We start from the raw sequence: 19,923 nt of genomic DNA, 5'->3' as shown, positions 1-19,923 counted from the left end.
TAGACCGGAGATCAACCCGCCTCTGCCTCCCAAGTGCTGGGATTACAGGCATTGTCACCACCCCCCAGCATTCCATCTTTCCTTAATCTCTCTCCTCTCATTTTTCTCCTGTCTTCTTCCTCGACCTTTTGATGACTCCAGACAGGCAAACATTTCTTGTTCTACCTAAATATAAGTGCACACACATTTGGGCTGCCAAGCCACAAGCTTTTTATATCATATATGTAGATGCACACATATATGTGCATATATGATGTTTAATGCTCAGATCATGGTAATTAGACCCACAGTCTGATTAACAACTTACCACTTCTTTTGTGGTAGGAAACATTGAGGTCTTCTCTTCTATTTTTCACAATGTTAAGCTATCATGAACTGTCACTCACAGTACTGCCCAACAGAGTACATTCCTCTGGTGTACTGGTCACACTAGCTCCGTCCTTCCTCCCTCTATCTTTCTAGATCTGATAACGAGGATTCCATTCTCCATTTTTATGGATACCAAGTTTCCATCTTCCATTCTTGATGAAGAGTTTGCTGTGTGTCTCTTTCTAAGGCTGGCTTATTTCACTCAATTACCTCCCGAACTGGCTATTTTGTTATAAATGACAGTGCCTCATGATTTATGACTGAATAGTACTGGTTTGTATGGAAACCATCTAAATCGAGTTCCCTCTGTAGTGGGTTTGTCAGAGGGAACCTGAGTTTAGGTACCTCCTTGAGCCACTGTTCATTTCAGTTTGTTTCAAACTCAGTCTTGAGTAGCTGAATACAACCATCGTTCTATTTTTACTTGTTTTTGTTTTTGGAGGTTTTTTCCTTACTGAATTCCATGATGGATTTGTTAATTTTCATCCCCACCTGCAGTGTCCACTTTTTTTTTTTCCTTCATCACTTCTTGATGGCTGTGAAATTTCTTATCTTTTTCATAGCAGCCACTATAATTAACATATAACATCTCATTGTGATTTTTATATGTTGCTGAAAATTAGTGACATTAAACAACACTTTTCACATATGTGTTAGTCACATTTACATTTTTTTATTTAGAAAATGGCTGTTGACACTTTCCCGAAGTTTCAGCATTTTATTGTCATCATTATGGTTTGTCATTAAGTTCTCTGAGCCCCTCAGATTCTGCAACTTAAGGTCTTGTCAGGTGTTCCCCCCTTTTTAAATTAGTTTTCATACTTTATATTCTGATCACAGTTTCTCCTCCCTCAACTCATGCCCCAACCCCTCCTACTCATTGAACTCCACACCCTTCTTTTCTTTCCCTCTTTAATAAGCAAACAAACAAAATTTAAAAGAAGAACAAAGGAAAAATAAAAACACAAGAAACACAGAGACCCATGAACACAAAATTGGAAAACATAATATACAAAGAAAATATACAAAGAAAAGATTTAAAAAATGCCTCAACAAGGCAATATGAGACAAAAAGTCTATGAAAATACCATTGCGTTCTGTTTGTTTTGGCTGTCTATTGCTAGGCATGGGGCCTGCCCTTAAGTGCTAGTAATACACTCAATGAGATTCTACCCGAGAAAACAAATTCTCTTCCTTGGCAAGTGGGTGTCCATTGCAGAAAGCTTCTTGGGTAGGGGTGGGAGATTGTGTCCCATCTCAGCCCTGGCACCCCACTGCGTCAGACAGTTCTCAGTTATTTCCCCCATTCTCCTTGCTGACTGTGGTTCACTGTGTGGGTGTTCTTTCTCTGATGTAACCCCAGGTGTCTACACTGGCTCTTTTCTGCACATCACAGACTCTACTTGTGTTTTGAAGTGTTTTGCTGTCTGTTTCCTTCTGGCCCTCCTATGTCTTTAGGGTGACGGCATGCAAGCCGTCTCCAGCTTCACGCACACAGGCTGCTTCTGTACATAACTGTTGCTTTACTCTGTGGGGACTGGGAAACCTTTGGGGTCTGTCTGTATAAACAAGCAGGGACTTCTCTCCCCTGAGAAATGGTTTGATTCAAAATCCTGTTTCATGATTCACACCAGAAGAGTGAAGAGGACAAGGAGCCCTTCTTCAAATGTTCATGTAGTTTCCATTTTCCAAGGATCTATTTTTTGATTGCCAGTTTTATTTCATTGTGGAAAGCACATGATAAGATCTTATCTCTTAGCATATTGAGGGGTTGGTGGCCCAATGACCAGTTCTGCAAAGCAACATCTCTTAAGGACACGTGTTGGTTAGACTGGGTACCAGAGTAACCTAGGACAGTTCTTCTCATTGTGTTTAATAGAATAAATTATACTTGTGAAGTCCCTTTTGCCAAGTCATGGTGTGGGTCTTTTTGGGGAGCCTTTCATTCTGACTACCTCAGAGTTTTAATTTCTTTCTAAGATGACAGATTTTTCTGTTTCTGATTTCATTCTGCCAGCTGTTGTTTTATCTTGAGGTTATATTTACAGGTATAAATACAAACTTTATTTTGTAGTTTGGGGGGGCCAATCAAATTTTTATGACTGTGAATTAATTTGCATTAAAACTTTTATAATAGATTTTTATATAATGACTATTAAATTGTTATTTATGTTATTTTATCTTTCAAATTGTGTGGGTACTTTGCTTCACATGGGTATGTGCACAGTGTGTTTTCTGTGCCTATGGAAGTCAGAAGAGAGTATCATAAATTTTAGAATTGGAGTTATAAACAGTTGTGAGCTACTATGTAGGATGGGGGACTTGAACTTGGGCCCTCCGGAAGAGCAGCCAGTGCTCTTAACCACTGAACCATCTCTCCAGCACATGGTAACGGTCTATATGGCATGAATTTGTCTTTCCTTTGTAAATTCAATTTTCCATAATCCATATTTTTATTTCCTTTCATCTATCTATATTTGGCTTAATATTTAAATATAGGCTGAAAATATGTCTTTCAATTTGTTCATTTTGTCTACTTATTTTAAAGTAATTATTGAACTATATTGGTATAAATTTATTTACTTGTTAAGTGTGTATATTTTGATATGCTATTGTTTTCTTTTTTCTTGCCTAAGAGTGGTTATTTGTTTATATGACATAAGTAATAAATTATATAAAAATATACATGATTCCTAAATTTCATTTACTTTCTAGGCAGTAAGGCTTCAATTCTTGTCAGTCTTTGATAGGTTTATAACTATAGTATTTATTTATTTCATATGTAGTCCCTAGGAAATATATATTTAAATATGTGTCCATACATATACACATATACACATGAAAATCAATGTTTATATATGTATGTATTTATATATGTATATATGTATGTTTATATACACATACATACATATTTGTGTATATATACATATTCTTAAAAAATCAGTGTTTTTTTCTTTTCAAGACAGTGTTTCTCTGTGTAGCCTTGGGTGTTCTGGACTTGCTTTGTAGATCAGGCTAGCCTTGAACTCACAGATATCAACCTGCTTATGCCTCCCTGAGTGCTGGAATACAAGTGTGCACCACTGCACCTGGCAAAAATCTATGTTTTATTCAGTCAATATTTAATTTACTCACATATTTACATATTTATTTATTTATTTAATTTTACTTTTACTTACTAGCATATCTCATTAGGAACAGGAAATTCTTAAATTTTGTATGACTGGACATAAAGGTGACCTGTCACCATCTCTAAAGACACAGTACACACGAGGGCCAAGATGCTACGACAGCAGCACAGAAACATCCAGAAGTGGACATTAAACTACCTAGATGGGGAAACACAATCCCCTTGCACTTTCATGTGTTGTTTTTCGATTAATTGCACAAGAAAATACATTTAGATATTTGTAACCAAAAAGAGAAAATTTTATATTCATTTCTACAAATCAACGCTCTGCAGGCCTCACACAGTAGCTATTCATACCACGTTTTTGGTCACAATGTTGGCTGTTTACAGTTAGCATGACAACACCTTGTGGGCAGTGGCTACTGGGATGCAGAGGAAGATAATGCTAGCTTTGTGCGCACACTCTTTATAACGTCCCTGCCACTGAACTTGTTTTCAAAGTTGCCCTGTAGAACAAGTTGTTGTTTCGGGTGTCAGCATGCTAGACGGAGGACCTGCTTTTATTATGAGCATGGAACTGAAATTCTCTAAACTTATGTATTATACTAGAGATAGTTGTGAGCTCAGACTCTCCTGCTTGCAGGTGTAAGGGAGACTTTCTGCTGCTCGTCGAGTGTGAAATGTGTATTGTTGTTATTTGCAAGTCGCAGTTTTTATTCCCCAGCTACAATAGTTTTTCATAAAAGTCCGAAAACTGTTCTTCCAGGGACCTGCTAATTTATTCCACACAATTAGGAGAATTATATGACTGCATTGATGCATCATCCTTAGTGTCTCTGGCTTCCAGGGACTTAAGCAAGAGTTTCTCATTCTGTTATCTCAGGGAGCTCGGGTTGATTTTAGAACATTTTTGCTTGTTTGTTTGTTTCATTGTTTGTTTTAGAATCAAAAATAAATATAACTACATTGTTTTGCCTTTCTCTTTTCTCCCTCCAACCCCTTCTGATCAACTCTTCCACCCCCACCATCTCCCAAATTCATGGCTTCTGGCCTCTTTTTCTTTACTTGTTGTCCTATCCTAAACACATAAATATAATCTGCACGATCCATATAAGGTTATTTGTATGTGTGTGATTTCAGAGCTGACCACCTGGCATTGACAGCCAGTTAGAGTCTCACTCATGGGAAAGAGTATTGCCTGCCCTCCCAGCATTCCTTAGTTGGCTGTAGTTCTTTGTATAGGCGTGGGCCCCAGTTGACTTCCTGCTTCTTTATGAACATGTCAGTTATTATCTTTGGCCAGGTCTTGTTTAGGTGGCCATCTTGTTGAGATTTCATGGGTGTAGCTTCCAGAATGTTTCTCAGAGATGCACTCTCACAAAAGCCATCCTGTTCCTCATCCTGACTCTTAAGATCCTGTTTGAAGCACACATCTGAGCACGGTGTGATGTTTAACTTTTTAAAATAAATGACTAAAATGTTACATGCATTTTATGTATTTATTTGTTTGCTGTATGTTATTTCAAAAGGAGTTTTGGGGTGGGATATATGTAAATATAGTTTAGGAGGTAGAAGTTATGTAAAAATATTAAGGTATGGGATATACATACTTTTAAGGACATTATTGTTGGTAAAGACTTATCTTCCAAACTAGCTTAAGAATGAACTGCAATTCTACTCTACAATTCATTTTTCAAACCAGTCAATATAGTTATCCAATGATACAGTTCTCCAAAATTAGTTCAGCTGCCAATTACCCAGGGAGATAAAAATCCTCACACTGTCTTATGTTTTACTTTCAAGTAAGAGATTATAGCCTTTGACCTAATCATAAATTGGAATTTAAATAAAAATATTAGTAATGTTTTGGTGAATTTTTGGCATACTAATGGAAAAACATGCTTCCAAAGAACGTTAGGTCCTAGAATTCAGCACATTTGTAAGTGTGCTCATTGTGATCATAATAATGTTTGATAATACCATAAATACAAGCCTTGATATTTATTTATTTCTCATTCAGACACACAATAATATGCTTACCCAGCCTACCAGTGAAGGAAAAGAGCCAAGTAAGGGTTTTAGTTTGGGTCTACACTCTAATGTTTCTGAGCCATTTTCTGTCACTTTAGATCTGGCTCAAATCTCAATCTTCTCATCCTGAGAGGAAAGAGGGGCTCACCAGGGTTGAAGGTTGCAAAGTTTTCTTGTGATGTTATCCTTGTCTGGGATTGTATTTCAGTGTCAAACAATATCATACAAACAATTTACTAAATCCTGAACGGCTTTTTAAATGTAGATTTTAAGTGTATCAATCTTGTGCTAAATGAGAAAATAGCAAGAAACTGTCTTGTATGTTTTACTCTTGGGCAGAGAAAAATGAATTCTTTTGATTTCATAGGCAATATTATAGATGGCATTTTGTGTACACATGTACACAGACAAGCATACATATATACACAAATGCATGTGTAGATATGTGTAATACATGCACAAATATATAAACACACATATGTACATATATATACACCCATATATGCTGACATACGCAACTTTCGCTCATTAAAACAAGAGCTAGCATCGCAGAACTGCTCAAATGAATGAAAGATGATAACAGCAGAAGCTTCTTTTTGATATTGTTGGCAAGTGTATTTAAAAACACAAATATGAATCAGACTTAGCATGCGAAAAGTCAAGGTGTGTGGGTGCGACAATCAAGTAAGCCCTCTCTATATACATCAAAGATGGAGTCAGTGTGTCCAACTTACCTCAACTGTCTACCACACACACAAAGCACTGAACAGCTTTGTAAAGGAAATCAGGTTGTTCAAAATAATGGGTGAAAAAAAATTGCCCGTATGTTCCTACTCACACCACTCAGTTATCTAGATGCTGTGTGAGTTTAAGGTCTAGAGAAATCAGCGATGAATAAATATTGATCATCTAGGAGATAACACAATTTCTGGAGAGTAGGACCTGAGCTAAACTTTAGATGACAGAGGAGGAAGAGCTCACAGGACAGAACACAAGGCGGACAATGTCCGTGGGGCATGAGAAAGTCAATTTAAACAAGGCAAGGCATCCTTAGTGGATACACGGAATGAGGAGAGCATTGATAAATTCTAAGACTGAACGGGCCTTGAGGATCCTCTCAAAGATCCAGTCTTTTCCCTGATGATAATGTGAAAAGATGCAGCCTTCCTGTGGCAGAGTGACGGGCAGGAAATGGTATCTGAGAAGGATTATTCCTCAAAAAGACAGCTAAAGGGTTGGAGGAGAGACAGAAAATAATCAGGAAATATAGACTATTTTAAAAATCAAATGAAGAACATTTTAAGCTTCAGTAAGAGAAATGAACTATAGACAGAGCAGGAAGGAAATTAATGTGAACCAAGAACAGATTTTTGCCTAAGCTAGATCTTTGCCTAAGATAATTTGCCTATCAGTTTCTATCAATCAAGTCACCAATCAAACAAGAAAAACTCTAATTCAAATGTTGTACTTCAGATAGTGAAACAGAAAATGTTTTAGATGAACTTCACGCCAGAGGCATGGGAACCAGTGAGCATCTTTGATTTCTGCATCATCAGATGGGAGGGTCTCAGACAGAATGTACCACTGACTGACATGCTGCACTTTTTTTTCTTTTTTGAAGATTTATTATGCATACAGTGCTCTACTTGCATGTACGCCTTTACACCAGAAGAGGGCATCAGATCACATTGTAGATGGTTGTGTGTCACCATATGGTTGCTGGGAATTGAACTCAGTCTCTGGAAGAGCAGCCAATGAGAGCTCTTAACCTCTGAGCCATCTCTCCAGCCCCATGCTACACTTTTAATCTTCCAACATTTTAAAGTCATACTAAGTCAGAAGACCCACCTTCTACTATTTAATTTTAACCAATGTTTACAAAGAGAAGTTTTTCACAAACAGAACATATTTTAATTGATTTTAGAGACTGATCAGCTGAAAGTATGAATTTTGTGTTTATATCCAAAATATAGTGATGGTTATGTATGTACTTTAAAGAGAAAAAAAGTTTTGGAGGTAAGAATAGACTCATATCTTGAGTGTAGTTTTTTTTAATAGCAATTTAATTTTGTATATGTTTGTATTTTTCATTGGAAGTGATATTACAGTTACTTTGCAAATGTTTTTTAGCTTAATGCCTAAAGCAAATTATTAGAGGAAACATTACCTTAAAAGTCAGAGGGATATTTGGTTAAAAGAATAAAACCTAGTTTTTATTAAAAGCAATAATATCATTTTGAGCCTATGTTTGTCATCATTTTCATATAAGAATTTATAATAAAATAAAATAAAAAGAATATGGTTGTGGTTTCTATTTGAAGTTTTGGGTACCATAGAATTCAGTTTTAAAACTCAACAGGCTAGTACTTGGCTTACTCTTATAATCTGATACTGGAGAAGGTGAGGCAGGAGGATAGCCATGAGTTTGCAGTTCGAGGCCAGAGTGAGCTATCTGGCCTATGGAGTGACAATGTCTTAAAACACCAAAAATAAATAAATAAATAAATAAATAAATAAATAAATGTCAAAATACTCATTATAACCGACATTAATCAATAACTGTAAGTAAACCATCTCACAAATATAATTCCTTCCACTATCTAGTGAAATTATTTCATAAACATAAAGACACTTTCCAATAAATTTAAATGCCAGTTGCATGCCTTGAATTCTCTCAATATATTTGATAATAATAAAAAAGCAGTCATTTGCATTTTTATATAGCAGCATGAATTTCTGTAATGCTATCGTAAGTTACCAGAATGCAGTTTCCTAAGTGTTAGTGCTTACGGTACGTTCCTAATGCTTGTAGGCACGTTAGTCGCTTTAGAGCGGGATTACGCAGGTACATAACGCAGGTACATAACACAAGCTAAACACACGCACATGCGCACAGGGGCACAGACCTCATTCACCGTGGCGTAGTAGCTTTCGTGCTTGAACGTGGGTGCGTTGTCGTTCCTGTCTCTCACTACGATGCGCACTTCGTGGTAGATAACAGTGCCGACCTTTTTGTTGACGCACTGGACTTGCACCACGATGGAATGTATGTTCATTGGTGGCTGCGGGGAGAGATTACATCTTTTCAAACATCGCTGTGGTCAGGTCTGAGCATGATCAACACACCTGACCACTCACTATCACTTTCATCCCTTTTGCTCTTTGCACTATGGTAAGCCAGAAAACAAGATAGGGTTGGCCCGGTTTAAAAAATAAGAGAAGATAATCAGATAGTCACGGCTATTATACAATGCCTCAAGTACTACTACGATCGTGGAATTTTGCTGATGAATAAAATTATAGAACCAATACTGACATTTTCTGGAACAAAAAATATTTTCTTTATAAAGTCTGAAGAAACAATGATGCTAACTTTTTATTTAATTTGGAAACAAAGTAGCAATAAACTTCTGCAAGATGGGAAAATTTATTTTTATTTTTTTACTTTTTATGAGAATAATATGCTCATTAATGATAAAAGTAACATGAGAAAAGGAAAAAAATTAACTCACAAGGCAATCAAATTCAAACTGCACACACAGACACATATACATTGTCCATCTTTCATCTCTCTTACATGCACCGCATTTTTAAAATCACTACCAGTGTATCAAATTTTTGCTCTAAATATTGCTTTGCCTGAATAACCCATAGGAGCCTTAAATATCCTGTGTTCACCCTGCCTCATCTTCCCAACTCCCACTATTAACTTTTCTCTACTGTACTTTTCATCTATAACTTTATGTATCCTGTACCTTACGTGCTTGCTGCGATCTGTGTCCCTTGATGAGACTGTAAGTCCCCTCAAATCACGGGGTGCTGTTCAAGTACTAGTCACATGCCTCTACCTAGGAGCTGATCCGTGCTTAGGACAGATGAGTAAATGCCATCAGGGTCAAAGCACCCCATTCCCCTCCCTGCTTCCAGACATACAGTCTGAATGACTGAGGGAAAGTTTAAAATGCTCAACTCTAACAGCGGGAATCCAACAGCGTTAATGTAATAGTACTGCACTTATCATGCAGGGTTACCTTCAATTGGAACTTACTACAAACACTTACCAGATGTAAACCGTCTTCCATTCACAAAACAACGAATTTGCATCACCTTGATCATTTACAATATAATCAGGGTGCATTCAACATTATCTTTTGTCATGTCTTGGAGGTACACTCATAGAATAAATGAATTACATTTGTAAGTCATCCTTTTACCATGTGCCATAGAAACCCGGTACATCTTTCCCCGTCCATCAGCAGTTTTGGTCTCACTGGCCAGCTTCCTCACATGCCCTATGTCTGACAACTACCTCAGTGGACCACTACCAATGGACGTGAGGCAAAACACCACATTTGCTTCATAATATGAGCACATACGTGTCGATCAAGATTAATAGGCCAAATCCATCCATAAACATGGAATAAATCAAATCTATACAATACAAACTAATAGTTTGGGGTTATAAGACAAGCTACTTAATATTTAAGCCAACCCAAGTGAGAGGGCAGAGATGCCCGGGACCAAAGGAAGTGCAGTGCAAATAACTGCATGCCATAGCAAGAGATGAGAAGAATGCTACAGTAAACAGGTTAAAGTTGTTGCAAAGCTATTTAATCAGAAGGTACTTTCATGAGCAATAAAGACAAAAAACAGAATTACTAAGTTATGGCCTTCTTAAAATACAGGTGAAGATCTTTATGTGAGCTATGACATCATTCTGTGTTGTGATGTCTAACTGATGTAAATGGAGACAGTGGAGGTACGTTCATAGAAATTCTAAGTGACACACACACACACACACACACACACACACACACACACACACACACAAAATCATAAGAACATATAATAAACTCCATGATGGAAGACAAAGTCATCATAATGAGTTCCGAAAAAAATACTTCTGAAGTGTTGTAATAATACATGTAAGTCATCCCCCCAAATTACTAGGTAAAAAAATCACCTAAAAAATACAAACGACTGCAGACAACAATACAAGCACACACTGCCTAGAGGTAAGAGCTATTCTGATACCCCAACACTAAAATTCGAGGTTGGAAGAATAATAGAAACCCCATACTCATCACTAACAGCAGAAGCAAACGAACTTGAGATACCAGATGCCATTTTACAGGTGAACAGAGACTAGCTGAGGTGCGCTTTGAGAAATTTTAGTAACTCTTAGAAGTTAGAAAAGATAACAACTTCCCAACGCAAAGCATTTTATAAGATGAGTGCCTCGTTAATAAAATATCACTAGACACAAAAGAGTGGCCCAACAACACCAAGCCCACATGAAAACCTTCAAGTTTCAGCTAAGGGGCTATTTTAAAGGACTGAACTGTAGAAGAGTCACAGAAATAATTTAAAGTTAGTGACCTCTGTGTCTTTTATCACCAGTTTTGAAATCATTACTTTAATAGGCTAGCTAAAGAAGACCCTGTTTTAATTGTAAAGTAAAAAAACAGAATAATTATGCCTACGGCTATTTTTGGCACAACTCTTAGAAGACAATCAGGCTGGTTTTGTTTCCCTGCAGTTATTTTTCTTCTAAATATTTCAGGAGAGACATATAAAACCCCTCGCCTTCATTTGCATTTTTACATGGAACCGTAGCTCTGGGACAGAAAGGTCACAGGCTTTCAAAGGGGTTTAAATGTAGCATGGGAGGGTCCCCCTTTTAGAGTCCAGCTAAATACCCATAAAGTAGATATAAACAGATCACCTGCAATGGCTGTCACTCTCAGCTTCGGCTCCCTGTGCAGTGCTTAGTGGCATGGATGAACTTAGCAGGCGATAAATTCCAACCACTATGGATTACTCTGAAGCGAAGAGTTCCCTGTGGCTAATATTTAAGGCACAGTGTAATTTTGCATTGTAATAAATTCCATTCTCCTGTACAGGGAAGTCATAAATACATCCAGGATAGTCTCACTGAGCCGATTGGTCAGAGTTCAGGGAATCTGAGATGCCTATGGAAGTGTGGGAGAGTTCTCTGACTCCACAATGACAGAAGGGTAGGGGGGAGAGTTGGACTGATGTCTCATGGCATTTGGCTGAGCTCTCACAGCTACTGACAAAAGTCAGGCCTGGTAATTCTTTGATAATCATTCTTCCATCTTGATTTCTATTTACAAAACAAGGAAACATGCTACATATAAATTGTGTTGGATATATATTTAAAATAATCACATTCATACATTCCTAGAACTTCCAAAAGGATGATTAGTGTTATATTCCAGAATCATACATGCATGTCTGTGTCATGATATGAATGAGTAATTTATGAAGTTTATCATTTAAAAGTAATATGGGGAGCATGAGGTAAAGAATAAAGCCCCAAAGTGCACAGGACTTTTGTAATTAAAAAAAAAGGAAAACTAGTCACTTAGAATATAGCATAAGACTGGAAGTTATACAAAAGATGTCAGTGATGCTAACACTGTAGATTATAACACTCCACTATGGTATGATGGAATATAATATTTTTAGGCACAGACTACTTATTACCTAAAAAGTAATGATTTGGAGGTTTCAATATTTAAATAAAATATGTTTTGCAAACCTGTAAGATTTGATCTAATGTTTTTTCCTAGAGTATAGATAAATGTGTCAAATTCTTATTGGAATGAATGGCTCTATCACATGTGCATTTATATGTATTTATCACAATGAAGATCAAACAGACTAAGTAGTAAAAATTATGGAGTACAGAATATGTAATTACATGCCAGTGTCAGCATCAGGAAACAGATCTAAGCATAAATGACATTTATGGACCTGTTGCTTGTTCCTTGGTGGGAATTCACCCTTAGTACCTCAAACATGGTATGAAAACAAACAAACGAACAAACAAACAAACAAACAAAAGATATGATTTGAGGATGGAGACATAATGAGGGAAAACGTAGAAGGAGTTAAGAGGCAGGAGTAGACGTGTAGAGTGTACATGATCAAGATACAGTGTACGAAAGCATGAGGATTTCAGGGAATTTAAAAGATCTTCAATCAATTTCAGAGTCTATTTAAGATGAAGGTTTGGGTGAAGAGTGGGGTGGTCCTGGGCTCCGAGTGAGAGGAAGGAAGACTGAGAAACAGTGAGGCTGACCGATGCTGATGGATGTACTTGTGAGCGCAGTTGGACCCGAGGCCACTCACCCGCCTGGCAAATGAAGGGCGGCCTTTCAAAGATTCTTACGCTTCTTATTAAATACACTTGATGTTTTAAATCATTCCTGACTTGTGACTTTATCAGTTTTTTTTCCTGTTTAGGAATCAATTCAAATATCTGTACTGAACGTAAATGAAAGTAGAGGGGGAAATGATAGCCAATAGCAATGTTTGAAAAATGCCAAACAGCTTGTGTTTAATCTCTTACAAACGTTTTCTAATAAAATTAAAATATTTGGGGCTTGGTAATTTTTTTTCTATGAATTTTTATTAATTAGCCTATTTTTAAATCTTGAGATGTTTTTACGTACATTAGATTTTATTTTTCTCTCTATATACAACCATGATTATATAAATAAGGAATTATTTATAGCCTCAACAAAGAAAAGGGTAGAAAACTTGGCTTGGATTTCTTTCTCTAGAAAAAGTTTTCCATTATTGGTTACTTAAAAAGCAAGTGTAACTGAAGAAGCACATTTGACATGACCTTGCCTCTCTTCGTTGCTATAGCTCATTGAAACAAATGACTATTTAGTAGGCCTTTGTGTAAACAATTTTTTTTAAAAAAGTAAAAACTGTCAACTTATGAACTGGATATTCATTATACGAGATGGAAACTTGAACCTACTTTTTCTCTCAGACTTATAAAAATACTCAAAATGAATCGAAGGTCTGAAGATACACATCTGAAACAAACTGCTAGAAGGAAATAGGTTTAGCGTCAAACTTGAAGGCATGGCTGTGAAAACTGCTTATTTTTAACGATAGTATTCCCCAAAGCAGAGGAGCCGAAAGCAAAGTTTGACAAATGAGAGTTTATCTAACCAAGAAACTCCTGTGTAGCAAAGGACATAGCTAAGACCGTGATATAAGTTGTCTTATATGAGTAGAATGGGAGAAATTGTTAAGGGTTCAAATGCCAGAATATAGAAAGCCTTTGAAAGATTCAGTATGAAAAAAAAAAAAAAAAAGGTCTCAAGAACTCAGCCAGAAATATGCAAAAATTATGAATAAATACTCTTAGAAGAAAAAGTTTAAACGGCCAAGAAAAGTTATAAGGAAGCGTTGAGCCTCACTAGATTAGTTGTCATGGAAATGCCGGTCCTTTAAGCCACACTGAAACATCAACTCACCTCAGCTAGAATGACGGTTATAAAAACTACACAAAAGGTAGCAAGTGCTGCTGGGAGTTGAAGAGGGGCTGCACACACACTTTTGTTAGGAATGCAAATTTCCCCCAGTGTGATGGCAAGAGGATGGAGTTTCCAAGAGACTAGATCTACCACAAAACACAACAATCCTACTTCTGGGCGCCTATCAAAGGAGAAAGATGTCAGCATTTCAAAGGAGAGCCTGCGTGTCTATGCCTGCTGCTAAGCTACACTCAGTACCTAGACAGTGGAATCAGTCTCGGTGCCCACCAGAGAACAGTGGATAGAGAAAATGTGCTACAGACACACAATAGATAATTCCTTAGACACAGAAGGAAATGATATTCTATCCCACAAGAAAAATCAAAGGATTTAAAAAGGCTTTATTGTAAATGAAATAAAGTGAGATACAGGGGAAGAGGGCAAAAGAGGAAAGGAGGGTGGGAATGGGAAGATACAAGGGAGGGGATAACGATCAGGATGTACTCTGAATAGATTATAGTGATAAAAAAGAAAGGGGGCAGGGCAGTGAGATACAGGAAGAGAAGTGCCGGTTTTCACTCAGATAGGAATATTCTAGATATAGGAGGTTGAGATTTATGATAATGATTACCACACGATAAGACAGGTAAGGGAGGTGGTGTGCTGGCAATAGGAGGCTGGATTGCGGGTCCACAGTACTGACGGATATAAGAAACACATTATATGTTCTTCCTAAGAGTTGGAGTCTTTGTATGTGTGTGTGTGTGTGTGTGTGTGTGTGTGTGTGTGTGTGATATTCCATAGTAAGATACTGATCATTTTCTGCATAACAGAAGAGTTAAGACTCAAAGGTTCCATACACACTAGTGAGAAGAGATGGAAAAAATCAACCATAGCTCATTACTTTGATTTGATGTTCTAAATTGTATACATGTGTGGAAATATCACACTGAAATCTGCAAATATGTGTGTTTAAAGTCATCACACATATACAAGCAAAGCAAGGGAAACTGTTACTATAGTGCTTACAGGTATGGATATCAAAAGGCTAAAATAATACATGAAAGAAAGAAACCCAGCATCAAAACTTATACATGCACAAAAGGCTCTGATCTGTGTGGAAGATTTTAGCAAATGCATAGAGACTGACAGACGTGACCACAAGAGCCAAGATCAAGAAATAAAGAGCCGTGCACACAAGGCCACAGGGGCCAAGACCAAGTAGACTTCTTCTGAAAATACAGCAGTTTTCCTAAAACATTTATCATGACCATAATATATATATATATATATTATTGATATTTACCTGCATCTACTGATGTTTATCTGAAGTTATTTTATGCTTTATTGGACAAAATTAATAATTTTTTAATTTTAGGAAACTATCAGGGTACATCTCAGATACAGGAGACTCATGCCCACTAAAACATTTCTGTAGCAGTTTTCTTTCTTTCTTCCTCCTTTCTCTCTTTCTTTCTTTCTTTTTTTCTTTCATGAATGAATGCAAAGCCAATGATGATAGCATGGAGCTTGGCATTAATTTATAGGTTCAATCCTGTTTATCAGCTCTTTCTGGCTGTATAAAACACTCATATTGTTTATTATGGCTCATTATATTCATAAAAGAATGAGCCAAATTATTTGGCACCAATCCCAATAATTATATTTCTGGCAAATACTCCATATTTAACAAGAAAGTTTAGTTTGGTTCTCATTTACAATAATTAGCTCCTCTATGATACTGTGTACTTTATCAATATTTATTTTTTGAATAGTGATATATTCTAAGTCAAGTAAAATTTAATATATAAAATATGGATATCTATATGTATGTGTATATACATATACTGGGGAGCTTCATAACAAATGTAATATGAGTGTAACAAACAGGCACTCATGCTTTATTCAAATAAAAATTTCCACATATTTTATTAGAAAATGTTAATGAAGATTATGACGAACAGCCACTGGGTAATGTGACAGAAGATCTTCACCCCACACTGCCACTTCAGAGGCAAGTTGGAGCCATGGCCATATACTTTCCTGCCTATTCTGACAACAGAACCTCACACTTCTCCGCCCATCCATTCTCCAGGCCCAGACAGAAGCCACACTCTCTCACCCGTGAGTCCTTGCTGAGTCTCTGTTACCTCCCACCATTTTCAGATGATATATTATCCATGAGATTCCCCCAAAGTTCTACCACAACATTTGTAGAGACAATCAAGAATGTTAGCCAAGTGGCAAGATAAACAACAACTTATAAAAAAAAAAAACCAGTAGCAAACATTCTGAGAAAAAGAGGTCATGGGGTCACCTCCACTTACAGTAGCTTCAAAAATGTCGACAAATAAACCTCACCAATAAGATGAAAGTCCTCTATGAGGAAAAGTTTAAGTCTCTGAAGGCAGAGTGAGGAAGGTACAGGAGACTGTAGACTGAGGGTGCTCATGGGTTGATTGGTAGGATATTGTGGAAATGATCTTCCCACCAGCATCAATGTAAAGATTTAAGGCAACCCAAATTAATACATACAACATTCTTCAAGAAAGAAAAACTATTAGAATTCAGATGGAAGAAAAGAGACCCCAGAGAAGAAAAGCATTCCTGGACAAAAAGAAATGATGCTGCAATGGTTACCACAGCAGATGGCAAGGTATGTTACAAAGATATAATAGTAAACACACCATGGCAGTATTGCAAGAACGGGAAAATAAAACAATGGAATTAAAAAAAAAAAAGGAAGAGTAAACCACAGCCATCTCATGTTTGACAAAGATACCAAAAATATACACTGTAGAAAAGATAGCATCTTCAACAGATCATCCTGGAAAAACTGGGTGTCCAGTTGGAGAAGAGAAAAAAATCACCTCCAAATAGATCAAAGACCTCAATGTGAAACTTGAAATGCTAAAACTTCCTGAAGAAAACAGTAGCCAAGAAAGTATAGGAGTAGAAAAGGACTTTTTGAGTAGTGCTACATTTTTTGTCAGGAAATAAGGACACAAATTGACAAAAGAAAAATAAAATGAAAAAAAAAAATCAAGCAAATGAAGAGGAAATCCATTGAATGCACCTAGCCATCTGATAGAGAATTAATACCTATAAGGAACTTTAAAAAAAAATCAAGAGAACAAATTGCCCAACTTAAAAATGGGCTATGGCTCTCAACAGATAATTTTAAGCAGAAGAAACAAAAATTATTGAGGAATATCTGAAAGATGTCACCAACATCTTTAGCAAGTAGGGAAATGCACTTTAATTGAGATTTCATGATGTCAAAACATCTCAGACCACCAAAACAACTGATAACAAATGCTTGTGAGAGCACAGGCAAAGGAAAGCCTTCCTTCACTGATGGTAGAATTTCAAACTGGTCCAGCCACTACAGAAATCAGTGTGGGTGTTCTCGGTAAGCTAAAGACAGATCTATGGTACAACCATATGACACCCTTTCTTGGTATATTCATAGAGGGCCCAACATCCTAGTACAGAGACTTCTTGATTTTTTTTTTTCCACATTGTCTAGAAAATAAATGAAAACCCAGCTGCCTTTGACTGATGAATGGGTAATGAAACTGTGGAGCATATACATGATTGAATTGTATTGAGTTGTAGAGAAAAGGATGATGTTTTCAGGTAAATGGATGGAACTGGAAAATATTATATAGTAAAGAAACCCAGACCCAGAAAGACGGAGGCTGCACGCTCTCTCTTACATGTGGATCCTAGCTCTGAGTCTTTAGATATACATCGTATAACATGGAGTCATCTTAAAAGCCAGGAAAGTAGAAAGGGAGCATGTGGGGGGAGGGGAGAAAAAGCTGGGGAGGGGGAACAGTTGAAAGCAGGTGCTTTGAAGGCTGAAAAGAAGAAAATGAGGAGGGAGTTTAACTGGGGAGGAGGGAGGAGGAAGAGACAGATAACACTAAGGATGTTTGAAAATTCCATAGAGATCTCTCAGTCTCTATCTAAGAGTGGGACAGAAGCCCTGGTTTATTTCACTAAATGCCTAGCAAAAGTGGTCTGTGGATGACTCCATCTAGGCGGGTGTGTAGTAAGACTGTTGATAAAACCACTTCCACCGTGATAAGTGCAGCCCTAAAAGCAGTGCTGCAGGCAAGGTTGGATAATTCCCAAAAAATTCAAGAGCATAGTATCCTCAGGGGAACTGTGAACCAAGCAACAGGCAAGTAGAGCTATTACGGACTGCGTGTTGGGATCCACGCAGGATGAAGGGTTCATACACTTAGCATCCTACCGGCAGGTGGGTCATGAAGCAACACAGCAACGAACATCAACTCTGCTTTACAATTGGTAGCCTCCGAGGTTCGGATACTGTACTCCGAGGTGGGAACATCTCTCTGCGCTGTTTCAACTTCCCCAGGGTCCTGTGTGCTCTCTTTTCTTCTTGGTCCCCAAGAAAGATGGGAATGTGTGATTGAGATAGGAAGCCCGTCTTTTCAATACTTAGTCAACCTTCTCAGAAAGGATACATCGAACAATGCTGGCAATACAGCTGTTCTGTAGGAAATGCTCTGCCATATTGCCTGACAATGACTGGACAAGGATGTTGCCGGGACTGTACCTCACCTTTGCTTTTTTTTTTTTTTTTTTAATCAGCATGAGGCTCTTAAATATGAGGCTCTGCCTCCTCCTTCCAATTCTAACTATGCTAGCAGCTGTATGAGAGGGCACATACCAAGTTCTACCCACTGTCCTGAAAGCCAAAAGCCAAATAGCACCTTCACATTGTTGGAAAATAATGGGGTTCCTACTGGGCCAGACACTACCTCTTTATTCTTTATAGCCTGTTCTTTTGCTTAGAACTGGGACAAAATTCCAGAGTATTAAATTGGTTCCCTCCGAAACAGATGCCTCCTTCCTTCCTCCTTCTTATTCCAAGGAGTTACCTTTTGTTTTACTGCTATGTCTGGTAAATAAAATCTAATTATACGAGTAAAATTTAATATCATATACATAGTGCCTATAGACATTTAAATTATACGAAAGCTACAGCACAGGGTCAGAGAAAAATAAAGCCACTGACGTCTCGATCCAGAACTCTTCCGGTACTGTTCAGGAAAAGCATCTGTTTAACGGGGTCCAGCAACACCCAGTAGTCCACGTTGTCCTTTAAAGAGAGTTCTATGGTGGGGTCTGGTCCTCCAGCAGTCCCCTTAATCAACATGTTGTCCACCAGAATTGTACCTGCAAACCAAACACAGCTGTTTGTAACTATGCTCTGCGCAAATGCATTCTTTAGCAAGGATGATGCTCTTAAACCCAGCTGGCTCACACATCTTTGCCAAGCCCGAGCACATTCAGTATTGTACTGGGTATCACAAACCACAAATATCTGTCATTACCCTACTTCTCAGTGGTGTCTTGGGAAGATGCAGGAGAGGGAAGCAGGGATTCATAGGCTCACAAAGTGCCACCTAGTTTCTATTTAGCATCACTGAATCTTCCCTCTCCTCTGCCCATCACTTCTCTCAGGATTTATCACTAGATTTTTTTTTATTTTTTGTCCTGAACAAAGGAAACATCTGTAAAGGCAAAGCAGGGTACCAAATCCACTCAGTGAGACTTCTGATATGAAAAGAAAAGAGCTTGAAAAGGGAAAAGGGGACCAAGGAGGGGAAACTAAAGGAGCAGGAAGATTTCCCACAGTGAGAAGCTCATCCTGTTCCCACATATCAGAGTAAGTTCATAAAAGACAAATCTTAATGCTGGCGTGCAGACACACAGCAGTAGCCACTCCTCACTAAGACACATGTGGGTCACTCTACTGCAGTGACAAGCTCGTCCGATTTTACATTTCAATGCTTGCATTCCTCTTCTATTTTTTTTTTAGTAGTTCTTGTGCAAATATGGAAAAGAGAGCATGTCTCAAATGTGTCTTCTCTGCAAAAGATTCCATGCATTTTGTAATTTGAAAGAAAATAGCGGCGGTGCAACTCAAACGTATTGTTCCCCACAGAGTAATGATCTTAGTGCCAATCAAAAGTGGATTATGGCTTAGGATAGTCACTTTCTGATGTATCATATTACATGATCAGTGCCTAGGAAAAACATTGCTTTGAAAAT

At 37.6% G+C, this 19,923-nt stretch overlaps 1 protein-coding gene across 1 annotated transcript in view; it reads right to left on the bottom strand.

Moving 5' to 3' along the window:
* Positions 1 to 19,923, bottom strand: part of PCDH15 (protocadherin related 15) — a gene marked incomplete at its 3' end in the record, with an annotated part of 1,334,501 nt that overhangs the window by 398,642 nt on the left and 915,936 nt on the right. Inside the window, exons 7-8 of the mRNA XM_084754693.1 lie at positions 18,884 to 19,044; positions 8,437 to 8,592 (exon numbers count right to left, since the gene is read on the bottom strand). Of these exons, the coding sequence (XP_084610819.1) occupies positions 8,437 to 8,592; positions 18,884 to 19,044 (317 nt within the window). The remainder of the gene's footprint in view (positions 1 to 8,436; positions 8,593 to 18,883; positions 19,045 to 19,923) is intronic.

This window comes from Acomys minous (genome assembly GCF_964271855.1).
Source record: "Acomys minous genome assembly, chromosome: 13".
Taxonomy (NCBI): domain Eukaryota; kingdom Metazoa; phylum Chordata; class Mammalia; order Rodentia; family Muridae; genus Acomys; species Acomys minous.
Note: the sequence above shows the minus strand (reverse complement) of the source record. Positions and strands in the feature narration are given on the sequence as shown.